The sequence below is a fragment of the Narcine bancroftii genome, chromosome 2 (genome assembly GCF_036971445.1).
Source record: "Narcine bancroftii isolate sNarBan1 chromosome 2, sNarBan1.hap1, whole genome shotgun sequence".
NCBI lineage: Eukaryota > Metazoa > Chordata > Chondrichthyes > Torpediniformes > Narcinidae > Narcine > Narcine bancroftii.
The window spans coordinates 66,496,085-66,518,612 of NC_091470.1; the positions used below are offsets into that span (position 1 = coordinate 66,496,085).

The window sequence follows — 22,528 nt, forward strand, 5'->3', positions numbered from 1 at the left end:
GGCTCTTAATACAAGTGCAGGGAGACTTTATAACGTTACTACATTTCTGGTGTTGGAAAACTGCACTAATTGCATTTCTGTCAATTGATTATCAGTGCTTGAAGCAAAACAAGTCATTACAGCATAATTAATCTTTGGGGACGTGTAGAGTGTGGTTCATTTGGGTTGTGATCAGTAGAAATAGCTTTTTTTTTGGCTATATTAGTGGTGAGTCTGTAAGTTAAACTCCAAGGAAGTTAAATTTGACAGTTGAACATGACTAACTTGTTCTTGTATGTATAATTGAATTCTGGAACAAGATGCATAGAGTTCTGAATTGGCCTTTGTTTGACAATAAATGCATTGGAGGTGTTATTTGAAAGGAAAGACACATGAAAAATGATGCAAGATGTTCTACTTTTCTAAATGCCTTACTTCTATGGAGGGATGGCGATGATTATATTATTGTGGCTGGATTATTCAGGTGTTAAATGATGGAGCAATGCAAAGATTATACATAGTTCTCTGCTCATGCTCCAACTTCACATTTCAATCTACTGCTTTTTATAAAAAATGCAAATTTTACATAGAACACCACATTTAAATCGCTTTTAACTAAATGAAAGTTACATTTTTTTAAAAACTTTTGATCTGACTCGATTATATAAATTATTAACTAAAATTTGTATATCAAAGCATTGCAATGTTTAATTTGATCGGAAATAATATCTGAAATTATTTTTTAAAATAGATAATTGGAGTTAATTTTAAGTACAAGTTGTTTCTGTAAAATTGAGTAGCTGAAATAAGGAAAGTGAATAACAATAAATGTAATTACAATTAAACATTAGGATGCCCAATTTACATAATGGTCAGTGAGTTCATTCAGTGCCAAGAAAGCTCATCTGTGGATTAGTTGCACTTTTGAAATCAGAAAAGGTCCAGTTTAATCAGTGAATTGATCTATCATTCAGACCAAGGAATCCACAGATACATGGATTACATTGTCACCATAATCTCTACTGTATTTATGATAGGAACAATTGGAAGAGACAACCAAGAAAAATACATTCTTATTTTTTTTTCCAATTCCTCCTCTCTTGATGACAAAACTGTTGGTGTACTTAAATCTATGCTGAATGGAAGGTCTCCTGGTGAAGATGGATTTACATCAGAATTTTATTTAAAAAATTCAGGATTCATTAATGCCTCTTTTAATGGATGTGTTGAAGCAAGCAATCGAAGTTCATTCTTTACCAGATTCCTTTTCTAGATTGACCCTGTATTGAATGTGCCCAGAAGTATTGAACTGCACGTTTCACAAACATTTCTACGACTGATTCCACCTGCACTGAATTCGCCCATCGTTATTGAATGAAGATCTACTGGGACCAATGCCTGAAGAGGGTGCACAAAATCAGTGAACCGGTGCGGACTCGAAAGGCCAGCCTGTTTCCACTCCGTAAATGGTTATATGAATCAAGGAAAGGAATAAGTGATCCCCAAATACTCACTGTCAAGATTCAAATCAGAAGAACCATCTCAGCAAGGGGTTAATGTATTTGAGAGATGTGGTCAATAAGTTTAGAGAAACATCTTTATACTTTAACAATCAGTTTTCCAATAGTTTATGAATCAAACTAATTACTCTATTTATAACACAAACTTCATCGTAACATTACGGTAGTTTCAACTTGTATACATTTAAAACAGGTTCTGCAGCACAATTAAAACTCTACCCACTGTGATGTTTTAAAAATGTACAATCAAAGTAAATTTACAGTTCAAAACTTCTGTCCAGGAGTTTGTTCCAAATTGCATCAGGAGAGTAAGAATCTGTTGGCTATTGGCGCATCAGCTTCAGAGTTCCAGACGTAGTACTCAGAAGAGACCAACTCCTTAGCTGGAAAATTAAATAGTTCAGTTAGTGGAGAACAGAGCTTAGTAGCAATAGTAAACCTCCAGCAAAAGTAATCGTTGTTTGATAGAAATACTAAAGAACAATTTAAAAACCTGTCAGTTCCAATGAATATGTTACAAATACGTCTGCTTAAGTTGCACATGAACAGGGTAAGGCTTCGTCAATGATCAGCTCAGAACCAGGAGTGACAGATTGCTGTAAGCAACAACCCCAGCGTCTCTTTGTTAATAAATGATTTGTGATACAAGGGAGCTTCTAGAAATGATTCTGAAAAGCTTAAAATGAGAAGTGAGAATTAGGGTCAATAGTTCTCACCATCAAAATGGTAAGGACTCATATTTTTGATGGTTAGTGTCAGGCAGCCAAAAGCTAAAGTACAATACGACAAGGTGAATGGACATGAAAAATCTTCCTTGTCCAACATTATGTTGTCTTTCAGCACTATTTGCAGACAAGTCTGACCCCTGTAAAATCCAAAATATTTCATTCAACCAATAAAATTACCGAAGCTTACATGTAATAATTTTAGGCTTTGCTGAAGAGTACACTTGCACTGAACTTTGGTCCACATAGCAACCTGTCAACGTATAATCCGGGATTCGAAAGTACAGCTGCATTGACAAAGAAAAAAACAACTGAAAAATTAAGTTTTAGAACAAGCACTTACTCAGGTTTTTATTGCCAGCCCAGAAACATTCCCATAAGTTAGCTTGCTTTCCATATACAGGTCAAGTACCCCGTATCCAAAATTCCGAAAACCGAAAAGATCCAAAAACCAAATTTTTTTTAAGCGCCGATATGACATTACAAATGGAAAAAAATTCAACACTTGACATACCCATGTGGGGCTCTGATGCTCTGTTGACACCAGTTTGATTAAAATTACAATTAAAAAAAACCAAAATCTTTGCTTCTGGCCGGTAAGGTGCCAAACGAAGCTGGGTCCAAGTCTTTAGCATCGGCTTCAGCTGGAGTTGGCGACTCCATTCTCAACATCAGATGTGGTGCTGTCTGTATTGAAGAAGTTACCTCGGGCTCCCAGGTAGGAGCAGGGACCTTGGGCTCCTGGGCAGGAGCGGGGACCGTAATCAGAGACCGGTAGGGAGATGTCAGGTACTGGCAGTAGTGGTGGGGAGGTGACACTGGAGGAAACATTTGAAAAAGACATCAAGAAGAATTTCTAGTGTTTGGTGCTGAATTTATCTTTTTTTTTGTAAGCAGAGATCAAGTACTAAACATTATTTCATGTGAATTTTCCACTTGTGGCGTCAAATTGGTGCTTGAAAATCCTGCTGTTGTTTGTTGTTGCTGTTTAACCACTGATACAGGTTTTCTTCTGATGCTGCTATGCTGTTTAGTTCCATTGTTCCAAAAACAAAAAAAAACTCACAAAAAAACCAAGTGTTTTGGATATGGGGTACTGTAATGATTGCAATTTTTTTCCTTTTGATGAACTTGTGTCAATCTTTGCAATTGGAATGGCAATGCATCAGTTGTTAATTGATCAAGTAACTCCATCTTTAGAATGGAAAGAATTAACTCAATGACAAATTTCAAGGGACAGCACTTGGTGCATGCCAGAACCTTTCAGACTCTACCTCTGGGGGAAGCCAAGCTACCCACCCCCTATCTAAATAGTATAACACTTTCGGTCCTAGCAGAGTTCCCCTCAAATAATGGTGCCACAATTCTCTGCGGCAAAGCCAAAGCATGGGGTATGGTACCACTTTTTGAATGAGGGCCCCCTGCTCCACACCAGGGTGCACCAACTACCTCCCAAAAAACAGACTAGCAAAAGAGGAGTTTAAGAAAATGGAGGAGCTGGGGATTGTACGGCAATCTGACAGTCTCTGGGTCTCCCCCCTCCATATGGTGCCCAAATCAGCAGGGATTTGGAAACCATGCAGCAATTACCATGCCCCACATCCAAGATTTGCTGTCAACCTACAGGTGTTCTCCAAGGTGGACCCCGTCTGGGAGTACCACCAAATTCCAGTTCTTCCCCAGGACGTCCCCAAGTCCACAATTATAACTCCCTTTGGCTTGTTTGAATTTCTCCACATACCCTTCAGTCTAAAGAACGTGGCACAAACTTTTCTGCAGCTGATGGACGCAATGGGCTGGGATCTCCCATTTGCGTTCATCTATTTTGACGATATCCTCATTGCCAGCCATAGTCGCAAGGACCACTCTGCCCATCGCAGACAACTGTGCACCCGGTTGACTGAGTTGGGACTGACTATCAACCCCTCGAAGTGCCAATTCTACCTGGACAACATTGACTACCTGGAGCACGGGATAAAGAGACACAGGGCTACACCCATCCCTGAGAAGGTCGAGATGGTCTGGCACTTCACTAAGCCACACACTGTAAAAGGGCTACAGGAATTCACTGATATGATAAACTTTTACCACAGGTTCATACTGGCAATGGCACGCATCATGCCACTCCCCGCCCTGCCCCTTTGTGCTGATTGCGAGTGTCAAAAGACATTACTTGGGACAATGAGTCTTCGAGGGCGTTCCAGAACGCCAAAGACAGCTGGCCAATGCCACCCTCCTGGTCCACCCCAGACCAGAGGCACCTACCACCCTGACATCGATGCCTTTAGAACAGCGGTAGGGGGAGTGCTGGAACAGCTCATCGAGGGCCTTTTTGTTTAGCAGGCACCTCCACTCTTCAGAGCTCAAATACAGTGCTTTTGACTGAGAACTATTGGCATTGTACCTGGTGGTGACATTCCCGTTACTTTTTGGAAGAACGGCAATTCAAGGTCTTCACTGATCACAAACTGCTGACCTTCGCCTTCCATAAAATACCATCCCGTGGTTGGCCCGAACACAGAGACACTTGTCCTATATGTCTGAATTTACCATGGACGTCCAGCATCCCATGGGGAAAAGCAACATGGTAGCTGACGCTCTGTCACCCCCTGTTCTCTGTCCCGGGGGTTGACTGCGTGGCCCTCGTCAATGTGCAACAAAAGGACCCGAAGATCCCCACATATAGGACCCGCCTCCGGCCTCAGAAGATGTCCCCTTTGGCCCTGATAACTTGACCCTGCTGTGCGATGTCTCTACCAGCAGCCCCTGCCCCAATGTTCTGGTTGCATGGAGGTGTCAAGTTTTCAACACCATCCATAACCTGGTGCACCCCACAATCCGAGCCAAGGTCAAGATAGTGGCTAGCAGGTTTGTCTGGCATGCCCTCTGTAAACAGGTCTTCCAGTGGGCCAAGACCTGCATGAACTGTCAATCCTTCAAAGTGCAGGTTCACTCGAGAGCGCCCACAGACTTTTATTCAGCCAGGTATAAATTGACTTAGTGGGGCCGATACCAGTTTCCCTCTTGACCATGATTGACTGCTCCACGAGGTGGCCTGAGGCAGTCCTGCTGGCTGAAACCACCACAGAAACCTGCACCAGGGCACTCATCGACACATGGGTGTCCAGATTCAGGGTGCCAGAGCACCTAACCTTGGACGGGGGGCTAACTTCCTGGGGACACAGCTCCACCACACCATGGTGTATCACCTTCAGATGGTGGAGTGCTATCACAGGCACCTCAAGGCAGCCTTGATGGCCCAGCTCAAAGATTCGATCTGCCTCAGGTCCTGTTGGGAATTCATACCGCGCTGAAAGAGCACCTAAATGTCTCAGCGGTGGAGCTGGTCCACGGTGTGGCCTTAATCATTCCCAGGGAGTTCCTGGCCCTGATAAATGCCCGGAAGACTGCACGGCAACCCTCAAGAATGTAGCATAAACTGGGGTCCCACAGCAACCCCCACCTCATGGCCAGCCCAAACATTACATCCCCAGGGACTTAGTCAGTACGTATTTGTGAGAAGGAGCACAATGCCTGCTCCTACAATGACCTTACAAGGGGCCCTACAGGGTCATCAGGGACAATAGTTCCACCTTCATCCTCAACATCAATGATAAGGAGAAGACTTTTACCGTCAATTGCCTGAAACCAGCATATCTGGATTGTAAGGAGCCCGTCTCCACTCCTCCCCCTCGACCCAGGGGCCAAAGCTAATTGAATGATTGTGTTCAAATGTTCAATATGTTTTCTCATATTCTGAGGTTTCTCTACTTAAGCTCTTTTAAAAATTTGGATATCATTGCCTACCAAAATCAAACTACAAAAATTTGATCAATTATAAATTATTGGTTTCTAAGAAAGCTTCACTTGGTCAAAATTTATGGCAGATAAAGCGATAAATTAAATCAATATCAGTGCGCTTGTCATTCTTTGCTAATTTACACATTTCTATTTCTTCCTTTGGCAAGTTTAAATAACCAGTTCGAAAATGAAAAGCACCAATCCACATACCCTAACATATGCTGTAAGTCCAGTGCAAAATGGATCAGATGGCTGCACTGAATGGTTTGTAGTACCAAACCCAGGGAACATTATAGAACCAGTTAAAGATACTTCCAATGACTTTGGGAATTTCTGACCTAAGAACAGAAGAAATGCATTTGCAAGAGATTGTTAACACTGAATACTTCACATAACATTGCATATTCAGAATTTTTTTTATAACATCGTATTCTGAAGGATTCAGCAAGAGAGCTGAGTTCTCATAATTCATTTCCATTTGAATTTGATCTAATTAGCTTGAAAAATATACATTGTTAAATCTGTGAGACAACTTCTGGTAAATAACAAAGAAGCTTCAATCGTCCATAAGATTTGTTTTTTTCTGTAAAATGGGAATTTAAAAAAAGTCATACAAATGAACAAAAATATTTGTGTAGTTTTCTGATGTAATATTGTAATCATACCATTTTAATTTTTTTAAATTTTTCTTTAAATGTAATTCTCTATTGTATTCATGTTATAAAATTTTAAATAAAGTCTTCAAAAAAAAAACAAATGAACAAAAATAGAAGATGCTGGAAAACAGCACCACCAAAATTTATGGAAACGGAAACATTCTGACAAAAAAATTAACCTGAAGCATTCATGACTCTGTATCTCTTTCCACAGATGCTGCCAGACTTGTATTGCATTTCAGATTTCCTGCATCTGCAATTTTTGTGATTATCATACGAAATAAATTAACTCAACAGAAAAGGATGCTGCTTAGCTTGGTAACCAGTTTAATCAAACTCTGATAATATGCTCAAACTCAGTGAAATTATAGATCTCTGGTCAGGTTTTTCCAAATGAACAATCTATACAAAGCAAAGTCAATTGGATTTATTAAAATGTCACAGTGTTTGCAATAACTTCTAAATAAGATGTGGGCCAACATATGTGTTATGCAATTTCCTTGTTGAAACAAACTGGCAGGTATGGAATTGGAGCAAGTTTTTTTTTTGAAAATTTTATTTATCATTTCATCAGTACAAAAGTTAACTCAATAATGATACAAAACAATCTTATCTAATTTTCTCCCTGACCCCTCTCCCTTCTACCCCCATAGAAAGAAAAGAAAGAACAAAGAAAAACACCTAAATCTATACATTTATTACTATTACCATAGTTATTTTATTTTCTTACTATTAATTATTAACTGAGAGGAGTGGCTGATATGGATAGACCTTTATTCACAAAATCCATATACGATTCCCAAATTAAATAAAAACTCCCAATCTGATTCCTTAAACTATAAGTCATTTTTTCCAATGGTATACAATTTTGTATTTCAATGTTCCATCTATCCATTGTTACAAAATTCTCCATTTTCCACCTTGCTACACCCTTCTTCACTGCCGCTATGGCTATATTCAATAATTTTATTTGATGTTTATCCAACTTCAATTTCCCATCTTCTTCATATATATTACCAAGCAAAAATATTCTCAGATCTTTTTGTATTTTTACCTTCATAATTTGTCCTAATAGTATACTTCCAAAATTTCTCCATTTTTACACAGGGCCAAACCAAATGTAAAAAAAAGTCCCTATTACTTTATTATATCAAAAACATTTATTGGAATAATTTGAATTAAGTCCATTAAATTTATATGGAGTATAATATAATTGTTGTAAAAAAATTATATTGAACCATTCGATATCTAGCATTGATTGTATTTGTAACACTCTCTTGACACAATCTTGACCATACATCTTCTTGAATTTGCATTTTTAAATCTTTTTCCCATCTTTGTTTAGATTTATATAAATCTTTTCCCCCTACTATCTTGCAATTTTATATACATATTAGTGATAAATTTCTCATAAATTTCTCAATAAATGTGATTTTGTTCCAGATGTCTTAAATTCACATCTAATTTACTTTATAAATATGATTTAAATTGATATGAAAAAACTATTTTTTTGTCATATTACTCTTTCATTTATTCAAAAGTCAGAAAAAAAGCTCCTAAAACCAATCTTTTATTCTTTATATACCTTTCCTGTACCAACTGAAAAAACAAAGAATTATTCAAAGTACAAGAAATAAGTTGATTTTGTTTTAATATCATTTTAGATATTTGATCATTTTTAATTCCTCTCTCTATATGGATTCTGTTCCATACATTCAATAAATGCTTTAAAATCGGTACATCTATTTTCCCTTTCAGTAATTCAAAAATTGCTCTGGAATACTTTCTCCATTTTTATTCATTTCAATTTGAATGCAAGCTATTTTGATAACAGGAGGACAAGAATCTTAATTCAGCTGCTTTATAGTAATTTTTAAAAATTTGGTCGTCTTAATCCTCCTTGTTCAAATTTCCAAGTTAGTTTTTCCAAAGCTACTCTTGGCATTTTACCTTTCCAAAAACTTCTCTGGTATAGAAATGGGTAATGATTGAAACAAATATTGTATTCTTGGAATACAATACAATTTACAATTTACTTTAATACAATTTACTTGCCCTATTAAAGTTATTGTTAAATCTTTCCATCTCTTTAAATCTTCCTCTATATCTTTTAATAGTGGTAAATAATTTCAATAAATTATCTAAATTTCTATCAATGTTCATTCCTAAATAATTGATTGCCTCCTTTTGCCATTTAAACTTTATCATCTATTTACTTTGTATATAATCCATGCCAACCATAGGCATCACTCCACTTTCATCAACATTAACATTATAACCAGAAACTAAACCATATTCTGGTAGTCTTACATTTAATTTGTTCAAAAATATTTCTGGTTTTGTTAAATAAACTATAACATCATCCTCAAATAAACTGATTTTATGTTCTTTTTTGTTTATCTTAAAACCTTTAATTTTTTTTTATTTCTTCTAATTGTTTCCGCCAAAGGTTCTATAGCTGAAGCAAATAAAAATGGTGATAACGGACATCCTTGTCTCAATGATCATTCTAATAAAAAAGGTTTTGATATTTGTCTATTTGTAACCAATTTATCTTTTGGTTGATTATACAATGCTCTTATCCAATTAATAAAATAATTTGGAATTCAAAATATATCTAATACTTTAAATAAAAAATGCTTTTTCTGCATCTAGTGCAACTACCACTGTTGGTTTCTTTTCTTTCTGTGCCACACTTTTTAAACTCACAAATTTAACTATATTGTCTACAGAGCTATTTTCAATAAAATCAGTCTGGTCCATATTTATTAATTTTGGTAAATATTTAGCTAATCAATTAGCTAATAATTTAGATACAATTTTATAAGCTATATTCAATAATGATACAGGTCTATAAGAAGAAGGTTGTAAAGGATATTTTCCTTTTTTCAGAATAACTGTTATTAATGCTGCTTTAAAAGATTTTGGAAAGTCATGTACCTCTTTCATTTGATCTAATACACCCATTAATATAAGAATTAAGAGCTTTATTGTTTTGTAATGACATCAAAATCTCATAAATTTTTATCTCAGGAAAGGAATTAGACAACTCTAATTTTTCATCAACATTTAACATAGTAGTTTAACTTCTTGTAAATATTCCTGTGTTTTTTCATTTTTCAGAGATTCTGATTGATATAATTTTTCATAAAAATTCTTAAAATTGTCATTTATTTTCTGTGTCTTATAAGTGACTTGACCAGTTCCTTTCTTCATTCCAATTATTGTTCGAGAAACTTGCTCAGTTTTTATCTGCCAAGCTAATACTTTATGTGCTCTTTCACATAATACGTAATACTTTTGTCGTGTTCTCATTATTATTCCTTTCTACTCTATAAGAATGTATTGTATTAAATTTCAATTTTTTTGATTCTAATAATCTTTTTTACTCATTATGTTTTTTGCATATGTAATTCCTTCTCTAATTTCAATATTTCTTTTTCCAACCGGTCTACTTCTTTCATATGTTCTATTTATTTTAGAAGTACAACTTATTTGACCTCTAGAAATTCTCCATATAATTTTTCATTTCAGCTGTAAACATGTAGGGTTCTTTCATTTCCCCCACCTTTTTAGCCATAGTTCCTTGTACAAAGTGTATTTCTTGTTCTTCTTCTTGTCCACTGGAGCTGGAAGCCTCTAAAGTCTTTTTAGAAATTGCCTCCATTTTAGCCATAGTTCCTTGTACAAAGTGTATTTCTTGTTCTTCTTCTTGTCCACTGGAGCTGGAAGCCTCTAAAGTCTTTTTAGAAATTGCCTCGATTGGTCTGAAATCTGCCGTAATAGTGTTCAAAAATTGATTAATGCTAGATTGGCGATGATTAATTATAGTTTTATACATCAATTATATTTAACACCCGAAAAATTTAAAAAAATTTGGTTTTAGTAAGTCAGATCTTTGTTTTCGTTGTCATCAGGTTTCTGGTACTTTTTTACATGCTGTTTGGTTGTGTGATCGGTTACAACAATTTTGGAAAGGTATTCAATCTGTATTTAATAATCTATATAATCTTCATATTGTATTAGACCCTGATATATTTTTATTAGGGAATATGCAACCGTTGATTGATTTAGAATTAGATAATTACCAGATCTCTTTTATTTACTTAGCGCTGGCAGTGGCCAAGAAATGTATAGCAATTACTTGGAAGAATAGAAATCTATTGTCTTTAGATAGGTGGTATTCAGAGATGAGCGTGGACTCGATGCTGTCGACCTCTGCCATCTCGAGTACTTCAACGTTAGGGGTGTAAGCGCTCCAATGGATGTTGAGGATGGAGCGGAGACAACGCTGGTGGAAGCGTTCTAGGAGCCGTAGGTGGTGCCGGTAGATGACCCATGATTCGGAGCCGAACAGGAGTGTGGGTATGACAACGGCTCTGTATACGCTTATCTTTGTGAGGTTTTTCAGTTGGTTGTTTTTCCAGACTCTTTTGTGTAGTCTTCCAAAGGCGCTATTTGCCTTGGCGAGTCTGTTGTCTATCTCATTGTCGATCCTTGCATCTGATGAAATGGTGCAGCCGAGATAGGTAAACTGGTTGACCGTTTTGAGTTTTGTGTGCCCGATGGAGATGTGGGGGGGCTGGTAGTCATGGTGGGGAGCTGGCTGATGGAGGACCTCAGTTTTCTTCAGGCTGACTTCCAGGCCAAACATTTTGGCAGTTTCCGCAAAGCAGGACGTCAAGCGCTGAAGAGCTGGCTCTGAATGGGCAACTAAAGCGGCATCATCTGCAAAGAGTAGTTCACGGACAAGTTTCTCTTGTGTCTTGGTGTGAGCTTGCAGGCGCCTCAGATTGAAGAGACTGCCATCCGTGCAGTACCGGATGTAAACAGCGTCTTCATTGTTGGGGTCTTTCATGGCTTGGTTCAGCATCATGCTGAAGAAGATTGAAAAGAGGGTTGGTGCGAGAACACAGCCTTGCTTCACGCCATTGTTAATGGAGAAGGGTTCAGAGAGCTCATTTCTGTATCTGACCCGACCTTGTTGGTTTTCGTGCAGTTGGATAATCACGCTGCTGAAGATCCAGCTGCGCTGGATGGGTCACGTCTCCAGAATGGAGGACCATCGCCTTCCCAAGATCCTGTTATATGGCGAGCTCTCCACTGGCCACCGTGACAGAGGTGCACCAAAGAAAAGGTACAAGGACTGCCTAAAGAAATCTCTTGGTGCCTGCCACATTGACCACCGCCAGTGGGCTGATAACGCCTCAAACCGTGCATCTTGGCGCCTCACAGTTTGGCGGGCAGCAACCTCCTTTGAAGAAGACCGCAGAGCCCACCTCACTGACAAAAGGCAAAGGAGGAAAAACCCAACACCCAACCCCAACCAACCAATTTTCCCTTGCAACCGCTGCAATCGTGTCTGCCTGTCCCGCATCGGACTTGTCAGCCACAAACGAGCCTGCAGCTGACGTGGACTTTTTACCCCCTCCATAAATCTTCGTCCGCGAAGCCAAGCCAAAGAGATTCAGAGATGAAGTTTTGTTTGGTTATGGAAAGAATATCTTTTTCTATACAAGAAAAGATGTCTTTTTATGAGTTAAAGTCGATCCCATTAATTGATTAGATACAATTTAAATAAGTTTGAATTAATAATTTTTTTTTCTTTAAAAAAAAACTTTTTTTTTATTATATATTTTTTCTATATATATGTTTTCTTTTTTTTCTTTTTTTTCAATTTTTTTTATTAGTTGGGTTTTTTTGTTTAAGTTCTTTTTGTTTTTTGTTTTTTCACATATATTCTTATATAATAAAATTTTTTTGGATTTATAATTAATACTTAATTAATATTTTTTTTGTTTTTTTTATATATATCGATCTTTTTTTAAAGATATATATATATTTTTTAAATTATACTAATAGTATTAATTCCTCACTTTATCGTGGGGGTGGGGAGGGGGGGGTTTAGGGGTTAAAAAGCTTTTTTTAAGACTTAGTTTTTAGTTGTTAGGGGGAGATGCCGAGATTGGTATTGTATTAACTATGTTACTTTGTACTTGTATTACTTTATTTTGTATTTTTTCTATACGTGAATTACTTACTTTCTTCATATGTTAAAATTAATAAATAAAGTTTCGAAAAAAAAAAAGAAATTGCCTCCATTTTTTTTTGCTCTGCACATGCATGAGGAGTTGCGTGGGCCCAGTCACTTCTTCACCCGCACATCAGGGGAGACCCTGCACAGCAGTGTCCAAGGTCTCCCTGGCTCCTGGATTGTCTCCCTTAGGCAGTATCTTCTGGATAGTTCCTGGGTCCTTCCTCAAGGTAGGCCTTTCTTCTTTATCTTGTTCTTTTTCTTGCTCAACGTCTTGTGTTGCTACAGCTGATTTTTCTTTCTTTGGTGCCATTTTAAATTATTCTCCAAATCTTCCGACACTTCTTCCTTCCATTTTTCTTAACTTTTCAACCTTTTTTAACTCTTTTTTTCAACTTTTCTGAGGAGAGTAGGTATTTGCAGTCTAATCCCATGTCATCACTTGGCATGCCCCCGGAGCAAATTTTAGATGTTGCATGAATAAATGTGATTCTTGTGTCCAAAATAAGTGTGTTTAAAGCTGATTAACTGCGTTCAGTTTTTGTTTGTAACTCCATCAATGAAAAGCATGGAGACATTGATGAAAATTGTTTAATTAAAAAGAGAACTGACCTGTAATTAAATGCAAGGTTTCACTTATTTACTGCAAAGACTAATTAATTTTGGAAATACGTACAGCATTGTATGTTATTAAAGAAATATATCTTGAATCAAATTTAAGTGAAATAGAGCAGTTTGCAAACTAACCAATGATCCAAACCACTAAGCTTTTTTCTTGTGCCACCTCCAGGTGCCCATAGCTCACCTTACATTCAGTGTGTATAATTGGACCCCTGTCAAGAAATGAACAGACCAGGATAAGTCAAATAATTTAAATCACATGGAAATCATATACATTCCTTTTAAAATATTTGCATTTTTAAACTTCCTTTAAGAAGATGAAGAGTAGATAGTTTCAGGTTCTTAGGAATATGGAGCTGGGACATGCAGGTTGATGTGACGGTCGACAAAGTCCATCAATGCCCATACTTTCTTTGAAAATTCGGGAAGATACGCAAGTCCCCCTCATCCCTTAACGAACTATACAGATGCACCATTGAAAGCATACTTGCTGGATGCTTGAGACTGCTCTGATTAAGATCAAAAGAACCTACAGAAGGTAGTGAATGCAGCTCAGAACATAACACAAACCTCCCTCCCCTCCACGGACTCCATCTACATCTCCCGCTGCCTAAGGATGGCAGCCAACATACCGAAGGTCCCATCACATCTTGGACACATTTTCTTCTCCCTCCACCTATCAAAAAGGCTTGAGCAGGAAAACGTACCAAAAGGCTTAAAGTGGTTTTTTCTTACAACAATCAGGCTCCTGAATACATCCCAAAACAGCGCTAACATACTGCCTTTGCTTAGTACTAATTGACCATTCTTACAATTGTTTACTCCCATTAGATGTTCCAATGCATTGCCCTCATGGCAGGATCTGTTACAAGTTCTTCCTTATTATTTGAAATTAGCCCATCAGATATCTTTGGGACAATGAAGACTGATACAAAAAATTGATTTAACTTCTCTCCCATTCCCTTGTTTCCCATCAGTAATTCTCCAGTCTCACCATTCAAGAGTCTTACTCTTTCATTGAAACCAGTTCTTTTTACATAAAAGCTGTTGATATTATGACACTTAATATGTTTTACAGACTTGGGCCTATGAACTACAATTGAATTAAAGAAGTCAAATAAAGCCCAATAACCACCAATACTAAATTTATGATCTGTTACTAATCTTCTCATGATCATAGGTAAAACACAGGATCCTGTTGACATCGTAGTGAAGGAACTCAGCAGGTCAAACAGGGCCTTTATGACACCTTGATGAAGGGCTCAAGCCTGAAACATTGGTGATGTATCATTACCTTTGCTACATAAAGGCCCTGTTTGACCTGCTGAGTTTCTCCAGCATTTATGTGTTCTAATAATCGTATGTTGTCAGTGCAGTTGCATGACCATTAACAATGTGTGCAATTTATATATACATATATTGAACAATGGCGTGAAGCAAGGCTGTGTTCTCGCACCAACCCTCTTTTCAATCTTCTTCAGCATGATGCTGAACCAAGCCATGAAAGACCCCAACAATGAAGACGCTGTTTACATCCGGTACTGCACGGATGGCAGTCTCTTCAATCTGAGGCGCCTGAAAGCTCACACCAAGACACAAGAGCAACATGTCCGTGAACTACTCTTTGCAGACGATGCCGCTTTAGTTGCCCATTCAGAGCCAGCTCTTCAGCGCTTGACGTCCTGTTTTGCGGAAACTGCCAAAATGTTTGGCCTGGAAGTCAGCCTGAAGGAAACTGAGGTCCTCCATCAGCCAGCTCCCCACCATGACTACCAGCCCCCCCACATCTAAATAGCGCCTTTGGAAGACTACACAAAAGAGTCTGGAAAAACCAACTGAAAAACCGCACAAAGATAAGCGTATACAGAGCCGTTGTCATACTCACACTCCTGTTCGGCTCCGAATCATGGGTCCTCTACCGGCATCACCTACGGCTCCTAGAACGCTTCCACCAGCGTTGTCTCCGCTCCATCCTCAATATTCATTGGAGCGACTTCATCCCTAACATCGAAGTACTCGAGATGGCTGAGGCCGACAGCATCGAATCCACGCTGTTGAAGATCCAACTGCGCTGGGTAGGTCACAGAATGGAGGACCATCGCCTCCCCAAGATCGTGTTATATGGCAAGCTCTCCACTGCCCATCGTGTCAGAGGTGCACCAAAGAAGAGGTACAAGGACTGCCTAAAGAAATCTCTTGGTGCCTGCCACCGCCAGTGGGCTGATATCGCCTCAAACCGTGCATCTTGGTGCCTCACAGTTTGGCGGGCAGCAACCTCCTTTGAAGAAGACCGCAGAGCCCACCTCACTGACAAAAGACAAAGGAGGAAAAACCCAACATCCAACCCCAACCAACCAATTTTCCCCTGCAACCACTGCAACCGTGTCTGCCTGTCCCGCATCGGACTTGTCAGCCACAAACGAGCCTGCAGCTGACGTGGACATTTGCCCCTCCATAAATCTTCGTCTGCAAAGCCAAGCCAAAGAAGAAGAAGAAGAAAAGAAAGAAGATATTGAATAAGACAGCAGGCAATTCTTTGAATTATAAAATATAATTATCAATTTTCAGAAGGAGTGGAATTTTTATATCTACCCAAGAGAATGTAATTCAACATTAACATTAAATAACAACAATTAACTTAAGGTTCTTAAGCAGGCTTCTTCTGTGTGGGCTTTTCTATGCGTTCAAGTGCAACTGCATTTTTCTAAACTTTCACATTGCAGCTGTTCTATACAACTTAGAATTCTTAGATGTTCCAAGCAGAAACATTGAGTTATTTTTCATATTGTCAAATATTTTCCGGGCTTAATCTTGTCTTTAATGAATGTTACTATGGAACTTGTATGAAAGTTTTTAAATGTTCTGCGTAGTGTAAGCATAGGCACATTACTTTAAGTATGGAGTCTATACAACACGGATGACTTTTAAGTGTTCCTTCAATCATTCAAGTAAATAAAAATAACTGTACAGTAAAAGCCAGGTAATAGAATGTAATAACTGTTAAAAATCTTGCATCTGCTGAAAAGAAAGCAAGCAAATATTGTTGTGGTTATATTTTTGTAAACGCTGTACTCCTAATGCATAATGCAATGTGATTAGCAACCACGAGGCAACACATCCTTATGCATCCCCGATCATTGTAGGGAACTTCAACCAGGCCAACCTGAAGAAGACTTTAACAAACTACCAGCAATAAGTCTCATGCGAGACCAGAGGAGCCACTGCCACACTACCATGAAGAATGTCTACCGAAGAGAGAGAGACAGATACCTGCCGGCTATGGCAGGGATTGCAGGCCATTAAGCCTACAAAGTGAGGGTGAACACCACAGATGGCTGTGATGCTTTGTCACTTGATGAGCTGAACACCTTCTATGGCCGCTTTGAAAAGGAGAACCCACAGTGTCTACGAGAATCCCTGTAAACGCTGAGGACCATGTGATGTCTGTGTCTGAGGCCGATGTCAGAACATAAATCAAAAGGGTGAACCCTCGCAAGGCTTCAGGCCCTGAAGGATACTGAAAATCTGTGCCAAGCAACTAGCTAGAGTGTTCATGGACATTTTCAATCTATCATTGCTGCAGTTGGCTGTTCCCACTTACTTCAAAAGGGCATCAGCCCAAGAAGAGCAGAGTGAGCTGCTTCAACCACTATCGCCTAGTAGCACCAACTTGTAATGTGATTAAATGCTTCAAGAGGTTCATCAAGGCCAGCAAAGAGCTGGACAAACTGCAATTCACAATATCACTGGCTCTAGATCATCTCAAAAACAACAATGCATACACATGGGTGGTCTTCATCGACTACAGATCGGCCTTCAATACCATTATTCCCTCAATGGTGGTCAACAAGCTCCAAACTTTGGGCCTCTCCACTCCCTTCTGCAACTGAATCCTTGACTTTCTCATCAGAAGACCACAGTCAGTATGAATTGGAAACAACATCTCTTCCTCACTGACTATCAACACAGGCACACCCCAAGGATGCGTGCTTAGCCCACTGCTCTACTCTCTATACACTCATGACTGTGTGGCCAGGCATAATTCCAATGTTATCTACAAATCTGCCGATGACACAATAGTTCTCGGCAGAATCACAAACGGCAATGAGGAAGCGTACAGGAGGGAGATAGATCAGCTAACTGAGCTCAATAACCTTGAACTCAACATTAGCAAAACCAAGGAGATTACTGTGGACTTCAGGAGGAAGTCAGGAGAACACAAACTAGTCCTCATTGAGGGTTCAATAGTGAAGAACGTCAAGAAATTCAAATTTCTGGGTGTCAAAATCTCCGAGGATCTGTCCTGGAACCTCCAATTTAATGCAATCTGGAAGAAAGCTCACCAGCGGCTATACTTTGTTTTGTGTTTGAGGAGATTTGTTATGTCATAGAAGACTCCTGAAAGCTTTATCAGATGTACCAAGGAGAGCATCTTAGCTGGTTGCATCTCAGCAGGTATGGAGGCACCAATGCTCAGGACAAGAAAAAATTCCAGCAAGTTGTTAATTCAGCCTGTGATATACAGGCAACAAACTTCACTCCATCGAGGACATGTACATCAGGCAGTGCCTTAAGAAAGTAGCCTCTATTCTCAAGAACCTCCACCACCCAGGCCATGCCCTCTTCACTCTGCTACCATTGGGAAAAAGGAACAGGAGCCTGAAGATGAGCACCCAGCGGCACAAGGACAGCTTCTTCCCCGCTGCCATCAGATTCCTGAATGATCAATGAACCAAAGACACTGCCTTACCTCGACTTTTTGTGCACTATTTTTATTTATTTTTGTAAGGCGGTTTATATAAATGTTTGCATTGTGATGCTGCCCCAAAACAATTAATTTCGATACTTGTTCATGACAATAAATTCTGATTCTGAGTATACACTGCTTTTGGAATTTAACTACTTAAATTTATAGTTGTCATAGAATTAAACAATATTGTTAACAGGAGTAGTATTTTCTTTAAATCATGGTGTACAAAATGAAATTATACCTCTCTATATAAAGGACTATAGATGGTAGATTAAGAGAAATTAAAAGTGGACATGGTTCAAAACCCCTCCAAATAATTTGGCACTAATAGAGTCAATATTGAAATGTAAAGATAATTATTAAAACTGTTTTAATGATTTGGATGTGAATCAATATTGTAAATGTAACCAGTATCTCTAAATGTCAGGTTTGTTTGCTGTAGCTATAACTACTTATTTAAATTACCAAAGAAAATCCCTTCAACAAACAGTCCACAGAAATAGTCTGCACAGCATACCCAGGGAGGAAATTTTACAATGTTCAAAGGCAACATGCTGTGAAAACAGATTAAGGGACCTAATGTTGTGCAACAGATGATAACATTTAAAATCATAGTTGAAATTTCAGAATATCATAACACAACAATTAATTTTAATATCTCTCGTTGCAGGGCTTTTTTTTTCTACATCTGCTTCTCTTTTGGAAAATAATCCTTCTTTGGCCTTCCAATCTCCACCAAACAAAGAATCTAACTCACTATATCCTATCCCATCTGTAAGCCATTCACCCATCACCAGTTTTCCAACCTTTAACACAAATTATAAGTGCTGAAAGCAAATCAATGAAAAAGAATATTCACATTCAAAAAGGCTGTTTGGTATGGTAGGAATTGTGGGATGGGGACAGTAAATTTTACAATTTGCCTCATCCTACAAATTTGCTAGTCATTGTCCACTCTTTTTCCACATGAAACATTAATTGATACAGCAGAGACCATGTCCGTTACCTGCTGAAGAAGGGAATGTGAGCTACACAATATTCAAATCCATTTTTGACACTTTCATGTAGTTTCAGATTGACTGAAATCTTTATCTGTTGCTCTTCTTCCTTCATTTGATAGAAACCAAGAATTGGAGGAACTGGTGCCTGCAAGCAAGATGATGAGGACAACATTATTCAAATATTGGAGCAAACCAGTTCACTCGCATAAAAAAAGTGTTAAATTCTAACTCAGGATGCATTATTTTCTTACAAAAAAGATTATCTAATTTGAAACAATACAGTAAACATGATGTGGGGTTAAAAAAACATCAGTGGAATCAAACTTTTTTTTAAACAGACAGGCTTGGTTTATAGACTGTGGAGTCAAAAAGAATGAGATGCAATCAATAAAGAACAAGATCTTGAAGGGTTTTGACAGGCTGGATATGGAGAGGGAATTTCCCATTTTTGACGGAACTGTTTAAAAATAAGAGGTCAACCACTAGAGACAAAGTTTTTTTTTGCACAGTTTTTTTTCTCATCTCAGGGAATCGAGCTTTTAGAACTCCATCCCTCAAAGCATAATACAGGCAGAATTAGTCAGATTCATGATGACTGGGAGAGGGAGGGGTGAGGTTGTGGCCTGGTTAAAAGTTCAGGTTAAATCATATCAGCCACCATTATATGGGGAATTATAGGCCGGTGAGCCTTACATCAGTAGTGGGCAAAATGATGGAATCCATTATTAAGGTTGTCATAGCAGAGCATATGACTAGCAGAGAAGGGATCGGACGGAGTCAACATGGATTTACAAAAGGTAAATCATGCTTGACAAATCTATTGGAATTCTTTGAGATGGTGACAGGTAAAATAGATGGGGGAGAGCCAGTGGATGTGGTGTACCTGGACTTCCAAAAGGCCTTCGATAAGGTCCCGCATAAACGACTGGCTTCCAAAATTAAGGCTCATGGGACTGGGGGCAAAGTATTGATGTGGATTGAGAACTGGCTGGCAGGTAGAAGACAGAGAGTTGGAATAAATGGCTCATTTTCTGAGTGGCAGGCGGTGACCAGTGGGGTGCCACAGGGATCTGTACTGGGACCCCAGCTGTTCACAATTTACATTAATGATCTGGATGAGGGGATTGGATGTAATATCTCCAAATTTGCAGATGACACTAAGCTAGGAGGGGTTGTGTGCACGGAAGAGGGGGTCAGGAAGCTCCAGTGCGATTTGGATAAATTGAGGGACTGGGCAGATACATGGCAAATGTGAGGTTATCCACTTTGGTAATACAAACCGGAGGGCAGATTACTATTTGAATGGCAATAGATTAAGAGATGGGGAAGTGCAGAGAGACCTAGGGGTACTTGTACACTAGTCTCTGAAGGCGAGCATGCAGGTACAGCAGGCGGTTAAAAAGGCAAATGGTATGTTGGCCTTCATATCAAGAGGGTTTGAGTATAGGAACAAGGATACCTTACTGCAGCTGTACAGGGCCTTGGTGAGACCCCACCTGGAGTATTGTGTGCAGTTTTGGTTACCTTATCTAAGGAAGGATGTTCTTGCAATGGAGGGAGTGCAGAGGCGATTCACCAGGCTGATACCTGGAATGGCAGGAATGACTTAAGAGGAAAGATTGCGCAAATTGGGATTGTACTCGCTGGAGTTTAGAAGATTGAGAGGGGATCTCATAGAGACATATAAAATTCTGGCAGGACTGGACAGAGTGGACGCAGATGGGATGTTTCCAATGATGGGAAAATCCAAAACCCGGGGCCATGGTTTGAGGATAATAGGCAAAACCATTTAGGACCAAGATGAGGAGGAATTTCTTTACCCAGAGGGTGGTGAATCTGTGGAATTCATTGCCACAGAGGGCAGTAGAGGCAGGTTCATTAAATATATTTAAGAGGGAATTCGAAAAATTTCTTCAGTATAAGGGTATTAAAGGTTACGGAGAGAAGGCGGGGATGAGGTACTGAACTTTAAGATCAGCCATGATCTCGTTGAATGGCGGAGCAGGCTCGAAGAGTTGAATGACCTACTCCTGCTCCTATCTTCTATGTTTCTATGTAAACTCGAGAGGCTGATTGATGTGTCAAAATTTGGGACAGCATTATGACTTAGAAATTCAATTGCAAAATCTATTTTTTGCATTTTACATGACAAAAAAAATTGTTTTCTGAAGTGAAAATTCTGTAAATTGATTCAACTACCAGTTTTAGAATTTGGATGAGATGAAGTAGAAAGGAATAGGCCTTGGACCCGCCCCCCCCCCCCCCCCCCCCCCACAGTTTAACAGCCACTCTAGTTCTTGCATTTGCATTCCAACTACAGCACATCAATTTTTCAGTTCAAATCAATAAACTATGTGAACCTTCTTCCCCAGTATTCTGTTACAAGGGCAGCTATAAAAATCAATACAATCGATATATGCAAAAGCTAAATTCAAAGACAAATAATTAGCACCAAAATACTGAAAATTGAAAATGATGACTTAGAGGATAAATGATCAGAAGTGATGTCGATGTGAGAGAATTATCAAGAACATCTCTACACTTTTATGTGCTTGAGCAATTTTATGTTCACATAAATAAGTAAACTGGCTTCTGATTACCAATTTATCTAAAAAATGATAATTCTGATTATATGACACTCCTGTTACAGAACTATCAGTCGAGATTATGTCCACTCATGATAAGTTCAACCATGACAAAACTGAGAACCTAATTGCTGAGCCAAGTCTGACACAAAGACAATAAATTAAAAATAAGTCAATTCAAATGAAACTAAAACAATTTTAATGAAAGTGTACTTTTATTTATACAAATCTTTTAAAAAGAAACTGCAAAATTTGAATAAAAAATATATTCTTTTTGTTTTCAGATAAATGAGTAAAATATACACTGACTTGAGAAGTGTAGGAGCAGAGTTTAAATACATCTAATGGTGGTGTGAAGGGAAACTTGTAAGGTCCATTGAACAATGAATCATCCATATCATCAACACTGTTGAAAGTAAGGATAGTGGAGTCAACTGCACTGACACAAGGATGCACAAGAATATCCTGGAGAGGAGATCCATTGATGGGTAAATTTAGGCTTACAGTAACAGTTGGCATTATTCCTTCCAGATCGCACTAAATTGGAACAAACACAGCAAGTTAGAAAAAAAATAATTTCAAGTAAGTCAGAAACAATTTTTTTTTGCAACAGATAGGAGTCAATCTATAGTGAGCTCTCTTAAGTTAACAGGAAAAAAAAAAAATTGATATTTGCTTGCAGCTAATAAATGACCTTGCAGTGTATTTGTGGCTGCTGTTAGAAGAAAACAACTAAGTTGCACACAGCTTTGTTAAAATGCTGGTTTTGATCAAGATATAAATTTTGGTTGGAGCAACATTCATCCTATGACAATTTTCATAATGGATCATTTTACACCCAACTAGGCCTTTATTT

At 38.4% G+C, this 22,528-nt stretch overlaps 1 protein-coding gene and 1 long non-coding RNA gene across 6 annotated transcripts in view; one reads left to right on the forward strand and one right to left on the reverse strand.

The window, feature by feature from the left end:
- Nucleotides 1-22,528, forward strand: part of LOC138753669 (uncharacterized) — a 65,640-nt gene that overhangs the window by 41,879 nt on the left and 1,233 nt on the right. Inside the window, exon 4 of one of the 3 annotated variants that reach the window (XR_011351355.1) lies at nt 21,957-22,254. This is a non-coding gene — a long non-coding RNA (uncharacterized lncRNA). Of the gene's footprint in view, nt 1-19,206; nt 19,448-21,956; nt 22,255-22,528 lie in introns of those variants that run through there. The other 2 variants (XR_011351353.1, XR_011351354.1) reach the window with 2 other exon arrangements.
- ap5m1 (adaptor related protein complex 5 subunit mu 1) overlaps nt 1-22,528 on the reverse strand; it is a 28,485-nt gene that overhangs the window by 2,548 nt on the left and 3,409 nt on the right. For 2 of the 3 annotated variants that reach the window (XM_069916916.1, XM_069916917.1), the window contains exons 3-8: nt 21,982-22,209; nt 19,093-19,232; nt 13,463-13,548; nt 6,236-6,363; nt 2,415-2,511; nt 1,761-1,882 (exon numbers count right to left, since the gene is read on the reverse strand). In XM_069916916.1, the coding sequence (XP_069773017.1) occupies nt 1,800-1,882; nt 2,415-2,511; nt 6,236-6,363; nt 13,463-13,548; nt 19,093-19,232; nt 21,982-22,209 (762 nt within the window). In that variant the 3' untranslated portion in view covers nt 1,761-1,799. Of the gene's footprint in view, nt 1-1,760; nt 1,883-2,414; nt 2,512-6,235; nt 6,364-7,225; nt 10,456-13,462; nt 13,549-19,092; nt 19,233-21,981; nt 22,210-22,528 lie in introns of those variants that run through there. The other variant, XM_069916918.1, reaches the window with a different exon arrangement.